Source organism: Pristiophorus japonicus, chromosome 13 (assembly GCF_044704955.1).
Source record: "Pristiophorus japonicus isolate sPriJap1 chromosome 13, sPriJap1.hap1, whole genome shotgun sequence".
Classification (NCBI taxonomy): domain Eukaryota; kingdom Metazoa; phylum Chordata; class Chondrichthyes; family Pristiophoridae; genus Pristiophorus; species Pristiophorus japonicus.
The window spans coordinates 77,565,041-77,577,327 of NC_091989.1; the positions used below are offsets into that span (position 1 = coordinate 77,565,041).

General features: G+C 47.8%; 1 protein-coding gene across 2 annotated transcripts in view; it reads right to left on the reverse strand.

The window, feature by feature from the left end:
* Nucleotides 1–539: 539 nt before the first annotated feature.
* hal (histidine ammonia-lyase) overlaps nucleotides 540–12,287 on the reverse strand; it is a 58,568-nt gene continuing 46,820 nt past the window's right edge. For both annotated transcript variants that reach the window (XM_070896701.1, XM_070896702.1), the window contains 4 exons: nucleotides 3,282–3,416; nucleotides 2,037–2,145; nucleotides 1,864–1,933; nucleotides 540–905 (listed from right to left, as the gene is read on the reverse strand). In XM_070896701.1, coding sequence (XP_070752802.1) covers nucleotides 774–905; nucleotides 1,864–1,933; nucleotides 2,037–2,145; nucleotides 3,282–3,416 — 446 coding nt within the window. In that variant the 3' untranslated portion in view covers nucleotides 540–773. The remainder of the gene's footprint in view (nucleotides 906–1,863; nucleotides 1,934–2,036; nucleotides 2,146–3,281; nucleotides 3,417–12,287) is intronic.

Here is a 12,287-nt window from a genome sequence, read left to right on the forward strand (position 1 = left end):
GTAACCCATGTATAAGCTGACCTAAGTTGTACATCTTGAGAACATTGATCACAAGGGGTGAACTTGTGGGAAACACTCCTAACCTGGACTTTCAGGTATAAAAGGGGAAGCTCCACCCATCATCTCTCTCTTGAGGTCTTGGTAATAAAGGTAACTGGTCACAGAGTGATCTTCTCTCAAGTATGGGCCTCGTGTGCATTTATACTGTATAGTAAGGACATATATATTAAGAACGTATTACGTGCGGCAAACCAGACTCCCCACCCACCCCTTCCTTCAACCACTGTCTCTCCCATCTGTGCCAGAGACTGTAATTCCCGTATTGGACTGTTCCGTCACCTGAGAACTCGATTTCGAGGGACTGTCTATGATGATGATGACATAAAAATGCATAATGTTAACAACTTACCAATTTATAAAATTAAAATGTATTTCAGTTAACTTGTAAACATGTGTAATGTATGTATGCCTGGGTTTACCTGCCACCAGGGGGAGCGACCATTGGAGGTCATTGGGCCACAGACACACACATGCAGCCCTTGTATATAAAGAAAGCCTCGATGTTTAATCTGCACTTTGAGAGCTAATAAAGTAGAGTCAGGTCGCACCTGATTGAGTTCACGGTACTGAGCCTTTGAGTTATTGCATACGTAACATCATTACTTTTATAAAGATTGAACTGCACACTTTATACATTACAGAAAGTTTCACACAGCATTTCTGTTCATGTCACAGTTTTATAAACGATTCGGTGAGGTCGATCGCGGATTGAGCTATTCTTTCCGAGCTCGCTTGCGGGGAGAATTCGGAGGCTCCAGGGTAAAGGCGGTGGGTGAAATGGGCCTGGCCTCAGGCAGGTTTGTCGATCGGTACTTCTCGATATAAGGGTGTGCCACTTCCCAAACCTACGAGGAGAAGCAGCCCGGTCAGCAACAGAAGCAATGTCAGTAACCAATAGCGTGTCAGTAACCTGACACCGACACCTGGGAGTCCCCGGCCAAAGACCACCCTAGGTGGAGGAAGTGCATCCGGGAGGGCACTGGGCACCTCAAGTCTCGTCGCCGAGAGCATGCAGAAAGCAAGCGCAGGCAGCGGAAGGAGCGTGTGGCAAACCAGTCCCACCCACCCTTTCTTCAACCACTGTCTGTCCCACGTGTAACAGAGACTGTAATTCCTGTATTGAACTGTTCAGTCACCTAAGAACTCACTTTTACAGTGGAAGCAAGTCTTCCTCGATTTCAAGGGACTGCCTATGATGATGATGTCAGTAACCAGATCTCAAAGTGTGATGGCAATTGGGTATTTCTTTTGATAGTTTTCCCTGAGATCATAGGAAGAGGAGGAGGCCATTCAGCCCCTCGAGCCTGTTCCACCAATCAATTAGATCATGGTTGGTCTGTATCTCAACTCCATTTACCTGCCTTGGTTCCATATCCCTTAATACCCCTTCCAAGGCCAACATCTTTCCGGAGGTGTGGTGCCCAGAACTGAGCACAGTGCTCCCGATGGGGTCGAACCACAGCTTTATATAGCATAACCTCCACCTGTCTGTATTCCACAGGACCAATGTGGGGTGAAGATTCATCGACATCATAATGTGCACATTCCAGCATATTCCAATAGTTTCATCATGCCTCACCACTTTAACTGGCAAAACCCATTCAAAAAATGTTTCATTCATGTTTATTAAATTAGCCAAATGAAAATGCCTTAAGCAATGAACGTATTTCACCAATGGCTGTATATAAACGATCTTAAAGAGTAATCAGTCACTGGATCCACATTTTGAACATGTTTCCTCAGGTCAGCTGTTAAAGATTAAACTATTTTATCTAACGTAAACATCGCAATGTACCAACTTGCCTTCTGCTCGACCAATAACCGATGGACAATTTCAATGTCTGGTGCCATGAAGCGGTCTTTAATCCAAGGTCTGGAAAGCAGACAGTAACAAAACATTAACCATCTTGGCTGGAAGCATCCCAGACAGTCACAGTCCAAAGGTGCCCCAGAGCAGATCAATAGTTTCCTCGTACCTCACCACTGTGCGGACCAGATCGTAGACCTTTTCCAGGGGCGTTGTTGTTTTTAGGGGGCGTAAAAACTCGATACCCTGGCAGGCTGCGAGCAGCTCGATGCCCAGCACTGAGTGAAACAAAAGCATTCCCTCTCAATCGCCAGAAATGACCAACTATAGACACGCACAACAGTCAGAATCAAAGGTTTTACTGGGGATTAGCAATTAGAAACCGTATATAATGAGGTAATTAACTCAAACTCTCACATTTTTTTGTGGTGAATTTATATTATCAAGAGAGGAATTATCTTTCTATCACCATCAAACACTCCCAGGATGGGTACAGCAGGCATTAAATATAGAGTAAAGGCCCATTTATAATATCCCATCAAACACTCCCAGGGCAGGTACAGCAGGAGGTTAGATACAGAATAAAGCTCCCTCTACACTGTCCCATCAAACACTCCCAGGGCAGGTACAGCACGAGGTTAGATACAGAGTAAAGCTCCCTTTACAAAGTAAACTGCTTTGTCCTCTCTCAGTGGATAAACTCTTCGTTCATTCAATTACAAAGGCAAAGACTCCTTGGACTGGATTTTCGGCTTTGCTGATTTTGGGGTGGTAATGGTGGCGGGGCGGTAAAGTTAGCGCCCGGGAACAGTTTGCGCCTCAGTCAGCAAAATTCATCAGCTGGGCCTCGAGTGTGGAGCGGTTGCTAAGGGAGGCATTATACACCTCTCTCAGAGCGCTAGGCCGGCTGAGCATGGGAAAATCCCGAGGTAAACAGCTGGCCTCGGAGCGCCCTAAGAAAGGCCTGGGGGTGGGGGGGGGGGGAAACCTGAAAAAACCTCACCAAAAACATTCCCAATACATAGCTCAAGCCGTTTCCATTCGGGCCGTTACGGATTGGGCAGGAGTCAAAAATCCAGCCGGTATTGCAACCGGGGACGTTGCACACTGACTCGCCTCTCCTGGACGGTACTGCTCAGCGTCCCGCAAACCCGGCACCGAATGTCCCTGCGGGGCGCAGGAAGCTGGTCACCGCTGCCATTGCCGCCCCTCTGGGGCGCTAACAGGGATAGTGACGGGCTGAAAATCCAGCCCTAAATGTTTTACTAGGAAAACGCAAGGATCTAACACAACATATGAAAACTTGAAACCAATAAGGTCCATTATTTACTTCTGTCACAGATACGTAGTTCTGATTTGTTCTCAATATCTACCAGAGTGCAACAAAACAACAGCCATTGGTACTCGGTCTCACCTTGTTCGACGTGCTCAACGACTCTCAGTGCCTTCAGAGCAGCCCATCCCCCCATGGAGACATGGTCCTCTGTGGCAGCGCTGGTGGAAAGGGAGTCAACCGATGATGGGTGGCACAGCACCTTGTTCTCAGAGACTGAGAATAATAAAGATTATTTCCAATATACTCGCTCTATAAACTAAAATGGTAACATTTAAGACTATAATTTTTCATTCAGGCTGACACTCCAGTGCAGTGCTGAGGGAGCGCTGCACTGTCGGAGGTGCCGGCTTTCAGATGCGATGTTAAACCGAGGCTCCGTCTGCTCTCTCAGGTGGATGTAAAAGATCCCATGGCACTATTTGAAGAAGAACAGGGGAGTTATCCCCAGTGTCCTGGCCAATATTTTTCCCTCATTACTAACACAGATCATCTGGTCATTACCCTATTGCTGTTTGTGGGAGCTTGCTGTGCATAAATTGGCTGCCGGGTTTGCTACATTACAACAGTGACTACTCTTCCAAAGTACTTCATTGGCTGTAAAGCGCTTTGTAACATCCTGAGGTCATGAAAGGCGCTATATAAATGCAAGAGCAATAATCCTTTCTAATCCTTTGTAGAACCAGGAATAAATACTTTTCGGATAGAGAAAGCTATCAGTGATATATTAAAAATCATGCTTTTCCTGTCTATAAAACCTTACTTCTTATGGTTGTATTCTTGTCAAACTTGTGTCAACTTTTTCCCATTATAAATTATGTCCATATTTATAGTAGAACTGCCTATGTAAACTGGTCACGCTGTAATTATACCCTCCCACCAGTGGTGGCGCTGTGGAGCCTCCATTTTGCATCTCCCAGTTCTGCTGCCTGTACTGCGGGTATTCTCCTCCTGAACTCCAACCAACTCTGGGCTTGGTCAATCACACCCAGCCTCTGGCTCCACTTCACCCGAAGACTGCACTAGTCTTGTGCTCAGCCTCGCAGGAAATCAATTAGTGCATAAACAAAAATGATTTATTCCTATATAATTAAAAATCTTGCGCACTTCCTGTTCACAAATCTTACTTCCTGTTGTCATGCCTTTCTGTCAGCATTTACCATTGTAAATTGCTGTGTCCATATTTTCCATTCAATGGTGCCACAGGCCATTAGGTGGCTCTGTGGAGCGAGGTTCTGAAGTTTCCCAATTCCATTGCTGTCTTGTATATTAAAATAAAACTTGTATTCATCGACATATCGCGGGCAAGGTTAAGGCCTACTAACTGTGGGTCACCGGCCCTCCCACCTCGGGTCTTTGCCATGACAATGAGGCAGTAACCATGGTGATGCCACTCCCACCTCATGGGCACTTGGTCCCACAGTAGGTGCAAGTGCTGCACCCTCCTCGGGGCACCTTGGGGTGCAGCATAATGCAGTGTCGTGCAACAGGAACCGCACGGGGAGTCACAGCAACACCCTTTTAACCACAGGCAGTCATTTTAGTAGAAAACACCTTAAAACAGACTCACTCAATATAGTATGTGTTTCACATGTGTCTATGTAGTTAACAAACAACTCCCACCATTCAGCAGCCAAGGAAGGAAAGAACTCAGGAAGATCAAAAAATACTCACTCACTGCATTTCCTCTCACCATTTTACCAACAAACTCACAAAAGGTTAAAGTTCACATGTATATGCCGTGTGAATTGGGGCACTGAGATCACATGACCAGCAAGAGTGTCTATTACACTAATTATTCACTAATTAGAAATGCCATTATCCATATCTGGATTCCCAATTAGTTACATGTGGCTGTAGACAACAGCGGCACGGGTTGTTTTAAAAAGGGATAGACCGAGTAATTACAGGCCCATCAGCCTAACCTCGATGGTGGGAAAATTATTGGAAAAAATTCTGAGGGACAGGATAAATCATCATTTAGAAAAACACGGATTAATCAAGGACAGTCAGCACGGATTTGCTAAGGGAAGATCTTGTCTGACTAACTTGATTGAATTTTTTGAGGAGGTAACAAGGAGGGTCGATGAGGGCAGTGCGTATGATGTAGTGTATGTGGACTTTAGCAAAGCTTTTGATCAGGTCCCACATGGCAGACTGGTCACGAAAGTAAAAGCCCATGGGATCCAGGGCAAAGTGGCAAGTTGGATCCAAAATTGGCTCGGAGGCAGGAAGCAAAGGGTAATGGTTGATGGAGGTTTTTGTGACTGGAAGGCTGTATTCAGTGGGGTTCCGCAGGGCTCAGTACTGGGTCCATTGCTTTTTGTGGTATATATCAATGATTTAGACTTGAATGTAGGAGGTATGATTAAGAAGTTTGCAGATGATACAAAAATTGGCTGTGTGGTTGATAATGAAGAAGAAAGCTGTAGACCGTAGGAAGATATCAATGGACTGGTCAGATGGGCAGAACAGTGGCAAATGGAATTCAATCCGGATAAGTGTGAGGTAATGCTTTTGGGGAAGGTTAACAAGGCAAGGAAATACATATTAAATGGTAGGACACTGAGAAGTGTAGAGGAACTAAGGGACCTTGGAGTGCATGTCCACAGATCCCTGAAGATAGCAGGCCAGGTAAATAAGGAGGTTAATAAGGCATACAGGATACTTGCCTTTATTAGCCGAAGCATAGAATATAAGAGCAGGGGGGTTATAAAACACTAGTTAGGCCGCAGCTAGAGTAGTGCATGCAGTTCTGATCACCACATTACAGGAAAGATGTCATTGCACTAGAGAGGGTACAGAGGAGATTTACGAGGATGTTGGCTGGACTGGAGAATTTTAGCTATGAGGAAAGATTGGATAGGCTGGGTTTGTTTTCTCTGGACCAGAGGAGGCTGAGGGGAGACCTAATTCAGGTGTATAAAATTATATTGCTGTGTCGGAGTTCAGAGTAGAGCGCTTGCTTTGGGAGTCTTGTGTTGGGCATGCGGACAATTTGGCCCGCCCAACGGAGCTGGTCGAGTGTGGTCAGTGCTTCAATGCTGGGGATGTTGGTCTGATCAAGAGCACTGACGTTGGTGTGTCTATCCTCCCAGTGGATTTGCAGGATCTTGTGGAGGCAGCGCTGGTGGTATTTCTCCAGTGATTTGAGGCATCTGCTGTATGTGGTCCACGTCTCTGAGCCATACAGGAGGGCGGGTATCACTACAGCCCTGCAGACCATGAGCTTGGTGCCAGATTTGAGGGCCTGATCCTCAAATACTCTCTTCCTTGGGTGGCCGAAGGCTGCGCTGGTGCACTGGAGGCGGTGTTGGACCCCATCGTCAATGTCTGTCCCGAGGTGTGGAAAGTGGTCCACGTTGTCCAGGGCCGCGCCGTGGATTTTGATGACCTGGGGGGCGCTGTGTGGTGGGGACAGGTTGGTGGAGAACCTTTGTCTTAGGGATGTTTAGTGTAAGGCCCATGCTTTCATATGTCTCAGTGAAGCTGTTGACGATGGCTTGGAGTTCAGCCTCTGAATGTGCGCAGACACAAGCGTTGTCCGCGTACTGTAGTTCGATGAGAGAGGATGGGACGACCTTGGATCTAGCCTGGAGCCGACGAAGGTTGAACAAGTTCCCACTGATTCTATAGGGGGAGGAGATCTTGTATCTTGTGTCTCCGCCTCTTTTCCCTCGGCTAAGCATTCCCCGTGCACAAAGCAGAGGGGAGTCAGTCCTGCTTTGTGTTAAGCCACACTTTAAACTGGTCCCCTAACTTTTAACTTTCTGATATGAATTTGTTGCTTTAGGATCCAACAAAACATGTAGCAGGATTGCACTGATGATCTGCTACCACCTTTAACTCCCCAGCCGATATCTTGTGGCAATATTTAGGGAGCCAGACCATGTTAATGGTTGTAGTTATTCTGCTGATAATCTCTACAACCTATGCTAACTCAGTCAGCTTTAAAAGAACCAGCCAGATTAGTATTTGATTAAGAATGAGATCGAGGGTTCGAGAACAAACAACAGACCTCATCAACTGCTCGATGGAGGGTGTTCAGTCTCTTGCTGCGGAACAATAGACGAGTCATCAGTGGAAGCCGACAGGTCAAAGGTCAATCTCGCATGCTGTACGATTGGACGGAGATCCTGAAGTTTTGTGTTACTTTTAGAATAATTCCACAAGACTGTATATCTTCAGCTCAAACTGTTGTGACCTTGGTCTCTTTATTGTAACTCCAGAGTCCTAGGGAGGCAGCATGGTCGTCAGCCTTTTATACCTGCTTGCCCAGGGTGTACAGGTGACACCTTATTTACAAGTTGAGGCGATCTGGCGCTCTGTGTTCCCGGGTCGATCGCCTGAGTTGAAATCCTGGCATAGGTGAGTTGGTCGGATCGTTGCTGCACGGCTGGTCTGATCGGATTGTCAGGCATGATGGGTTCATCCTCGTGGGTGACAGCGAGGTCGATTGTGTTAGTGGGTCGCTGGGGGCCAGGTCCTTTCACAGTGGTTCCTGGTTATCTGTAGTTCGCAGTTTGGTCTGGTCCAAATGCTTTCTGCGTTTTCCCATTACATGGTTTCACAACAAACACTCCATTTTCATCACAAACACTCCATTCCTCTCTTTGGCTAGTACAATGCTAGCAGCCCATCTGGGGCCCTGAGCATGGTCTACATCATTTATTCTGATGTTGCGTGGAGGAGCCGTACGATCATGGTGCATTCTCTGCTGATAGCTTACGGAAGGCTTGGTTCTGAGTGATTCTGTCCGGTGACTGCGTAGCACCCGGGATAGCCGGGTCTGTAGGGAGTCTACCGTGACACGTGTGGAGCTTGGCTTTATGATTTGGGCTGCCCGCTCCGGACTATTGTCGCTGACCCTAAGGTCTAGCAAGCCAAGGATGGCCAAAAATGTCCTTGAGACTTTCAGTGGTGGCGGGAGGCCGCGTGGTCCCCGTGGATCCTGGGTATGGAGGCCCCGGACCACCGACTGTGTGTAGCCTCCCTGCCTTTCTTTGCAAAGTTGCAGAGTTACCCCATAGGGGCCAATCTGATGGGATGAGCATTACGTCTTTGCGACGGATAAGCTGCAACATCCCGTCTAGCGGTTCGCCATTAGCAGGAGGTAACGTGGGATCCTGGCTGGTCAAGATCTTAGTCTGCGGGGGACGTTACGGTTGACCCCTTGCTTTCTAGCACTTCCATAACAACGAGCAGGTCTGTGGGTTGCGCCGTTTGCACCCAGTGGTGGGCAACGGTAACCAACTGAGGGCATCAGCGCCGTTCTCAGTGCCTGGCCCTGGCGGATCATGTTACAGTGCACAGTGTTAGAAATATTCGAAACAAAGCATTGATAATAGTGCCTCTGCTCTCCAAAAACTGTGAGATTGGCAGCTTGTCTGACTCAAGCAAATATTGGGACACTCTTTGGTACCTCTCTTTTGTCCCGTGAACCCAGGCTACTGCCTTGGTTAACTTATTGGATACATGTACAACCGGTTGGGGCTCGCCCGCTACTTTGGCTTGCTGCACAACACGCCCGACCCCGTGTGATAACACATCACTTGCTACAAGTACTTTGTCAGATACATATACAACTGGTTGGTGTTCGCCCACTACTTTGGCTTGTTGTAAGGTACCCCCGACCCCATATGATAATGCATCATTAGCTGCGAAAGAGCGCTCACATGGGTTACACAGTGCAAATAACTTATCGGAACGTAGTGGGTTCCTGGCCTTCACAGCAATCGCCCCTTTACCTTTGCCCCAAGCCCAGTCATCTTCCTTACTGGGCAACACATGCCTCTGTTTTGTTGCACCGACATCCCGTGGTCTGGACGCACTCTCGTCCGTGATGCTGGCTGCCGTGATCTTCCTCCCCAGGGATTTTTCCTCTGGCATCGGGAAGACGCATTCGGAACGTTTCGGCCGGAGTCCCACTCTGCTTGGTCGACCTGGAGGCTCTTCCATCGTTGCAAAGAGGTCGTCGGCTTTGGGTGGTGGGTACCACGCCTGTACTGCTGCTCGTTTGATCTTTACCTCCTCGTGATCGTGATGAGCGGCCTGTGCCTCGGAGATCTGCAAATGGATCTGCACTTCGATGCCTGGTTCAGCTGAAGGTGGGGGCTTTGCTCAGCCTTTGAGTAAGGGAGACGTCGTTCGCCAGAGAAGGTACACAGAGGTCTTCCCAGTTCCATCAAATTTTCCCCATCCACCTTCTGCCAAGCAGTGTTGGCCCATCACCTGAAACAATCCACAGTGGTAAATCGTGCACCGCTCCCTCATGGGATACTCTTATGTCCGCACTACCAATAACTGGTATCAGTTCCTTGGTGTAGGTGCGCAGCTTTGCCTGAATCGGGATCAGCTTGGGTCGTTGTGCTCTGTCGCCCCACAGCCTCTCGAATGCCTTCTGGCTCATAACTGATTGACTTGCCTCCATGTCTAATTCCATGGAGACTGGCGTGCCGTTAAGTTTAACTTTTAACATTATCGGAGGGCTTTTGGTGGTGAAGGTGTGTATCCCATACACTTCCTCTTTATCCTCAGATTGAGTTGCCTCTCCTGCTCGTTCAGCATGATCCGTGCTGGATCGGACATCTTCTGCCGACTCTGCCATGCGGTGAGTCGCAGCACGTCAGCACATTCGCTGGAGGTGCCCCATTGTTCCACAGCCCTTGTACACGTAGTGCTTGAATCGACATTGATGGGCTCGATGATTACCCCCGCAGCGCCAACACGTTGTTAATGAATTTGCATCCACGGCGGACTCTGAGTCATCCTAGGTCTGGCCTCTGCGGGCGTGTAGGCCCTGCCATGTACAGTTCTGCCTGCTGAAGGTGATATTTTATGCACAGTACTTGCCGGTGAGTTCCGATGCTGCAATTATATCTGTTTAGTGTTATCGTTCGTGGACATAAAAGCCTGGGCTATCGTGATAGCCTCACTCAGATCTAGGTATTCGGCCAACAGCAGTTTGTGAAGAATGACCTCGTGGACGAAAAAGTCCCGCAACACTTCCCCCAAAAATCCAGCAAATATGCACGGTCCCGCAAGGTGTCTTAGGTCAGCGACATAGCTTGCCACATCCTGGCCCTCGGAGCAGTGTTGCATATAAAAGCGATACCTGGCCATCAAGATGCTCTCCTTCGGCTTGAGGTGTTCCTGAACCAGCGTGCACAGCTCTTCATATGTCTTCTCCGTTGGTTTCGTCGGTGCTAGCAGATTTTTGATGAGGCCATATATCGTGGACCCACAAACGGTGAGGAGGATCGCCCTGCGCTTGACCGCGGTCTCTTCCTTTTCCAGCTCGTTGGCCATGAAGTACTGGTCAAGACACTCAACGCAGGCTTCCCAATCATCACCCTCAACAAATCTCTCAAGAATACCAACGGCAGCCATAACTGCGTGAAAGTTCGTGATCTGTTACTCGTCGCCAATTGTTACGTTTAGAATAACTCCACAAGACTGTGCATTTTCAATTCAAACTGTTGTGACCTTGGTCTCTTTATTGTAACTCCAGAGTCCCAGGGAAGCAGCATGGTAGACTGCCTTTTATACCTGCTTGCCCAGGGTGTGCAGGTGACTCTTGGATCTCCCACAGGTGCGCCCCCCTGGTGGCAAGTCTTACACATTGGTAGTGTTTATATACATAACATTTTGTTTGATTATCTTCGAGGGTCAGAATAAAATGTTCTTAGGGTCTTGTCCTCCTGCATGTTTCATCTCCCTCAGAACTGCGTACAGTTTTGGTCTCCTTATTTAAGGATATATGTGCATTGGAGGCAGTTCAGAGAAGGTTCACGAAGTTGATTCCTGAGATGAAGGGGTTGTCATATGAAGAAAGGTTGAACAGATTGGGCCTATACACATTGGAGTTTAGAAGAATGAGAGGTGATCTTATTGAAATGTGTAAGATTCTAAGGGAGCTTGACAGGGTCGATGCCGAGATGATGTTTCCCCTTGTGGGGGAATCTAGAACTAGGGGGCAGAGTTTCAGATTAAGGGGTCGCCCATTTAAGACGGAGATGAGGAGGAATTTCTTCTCTCAGAGGGTCGTGAATCTTTGGAATTCTCTGCCCAAGAGAGCGGTGGAGGCTGGGTCGTTGAATATATTTAAGGTGGAGATAGACAGATTTTTGAAGTACAGGAGAGTCAAGGGTCATGGAGAGTGGGCAGGGAAGTGGAGTTAAGGCCAAGATCAGATCAGCCATGATCTTATTAAATGGTGGAGCAGTCACGAGGGGCCAAATGGCCGACTCCTGCTCCTATTTCTTATGTTCTTATGATTTAGTGGGTTGGGTAAATTCCATTACAGAAGGTTGTACATTGTCTGTATGGGGGATGGGCTTGCTGGGCGAATGGCCTTTTCTTGTTCATATTTTCTGTTCCCACTTATTCCCTTACCTGTGACGCTCAGCTCGTTAACTCCAGATCGCTCCCCTGCAGGATTCTTACAGTTCCTGGTGTCAGGTGTGGCTCAGGCAGCACTCTCGCCTCTGAGATAGAAGGCTGTGGGTTCAAGTCCCACTTCAGAGACCTGAGCACATAATCTAAGCAGCAGGGAGCGCTGCACTGTCGGAGCTGTGGACTTTCAGATGAAACGTTAAAACTGAGGTCCTGTCTACCCTCTCAGGTGGGTGTAAAAGATCCCACGGCACTATTTGAAGAAGAGCAGGGGAGTTCTCCCCAGTGTCCTGGCCAATATTTATCCCTTACACTCACAGCACTGCACACGGTTCTGGTCTCCATATTATAAAAAGAATATAGAGGCACTGGAGAAGGTGCAAGAAAGATTAACAAGGACGATACTGGAACGGAGAGGATATACTGATCAGGGAAGGCTGGACTGGCTCAGCTCTTTTCTCTCGAAAGGAGAAGTCTAAGGGATGACCTGACAGAGGTTTTTAACATCATGATGGTTCGATAGATTGCCATTAATTAATGCAATATAGAATTCTGGAGAAACTTCTGTACCCAGAGAGTGGTGAGAATGTGGAACTCCTCAAGGATAAACAGTACAGATGCATTAAGGGGAAGCACGTGAGGGAGGAAGGAATAGAGCGAGATGCTGATAGGGTGAGATGAAGTCAGGTGGGG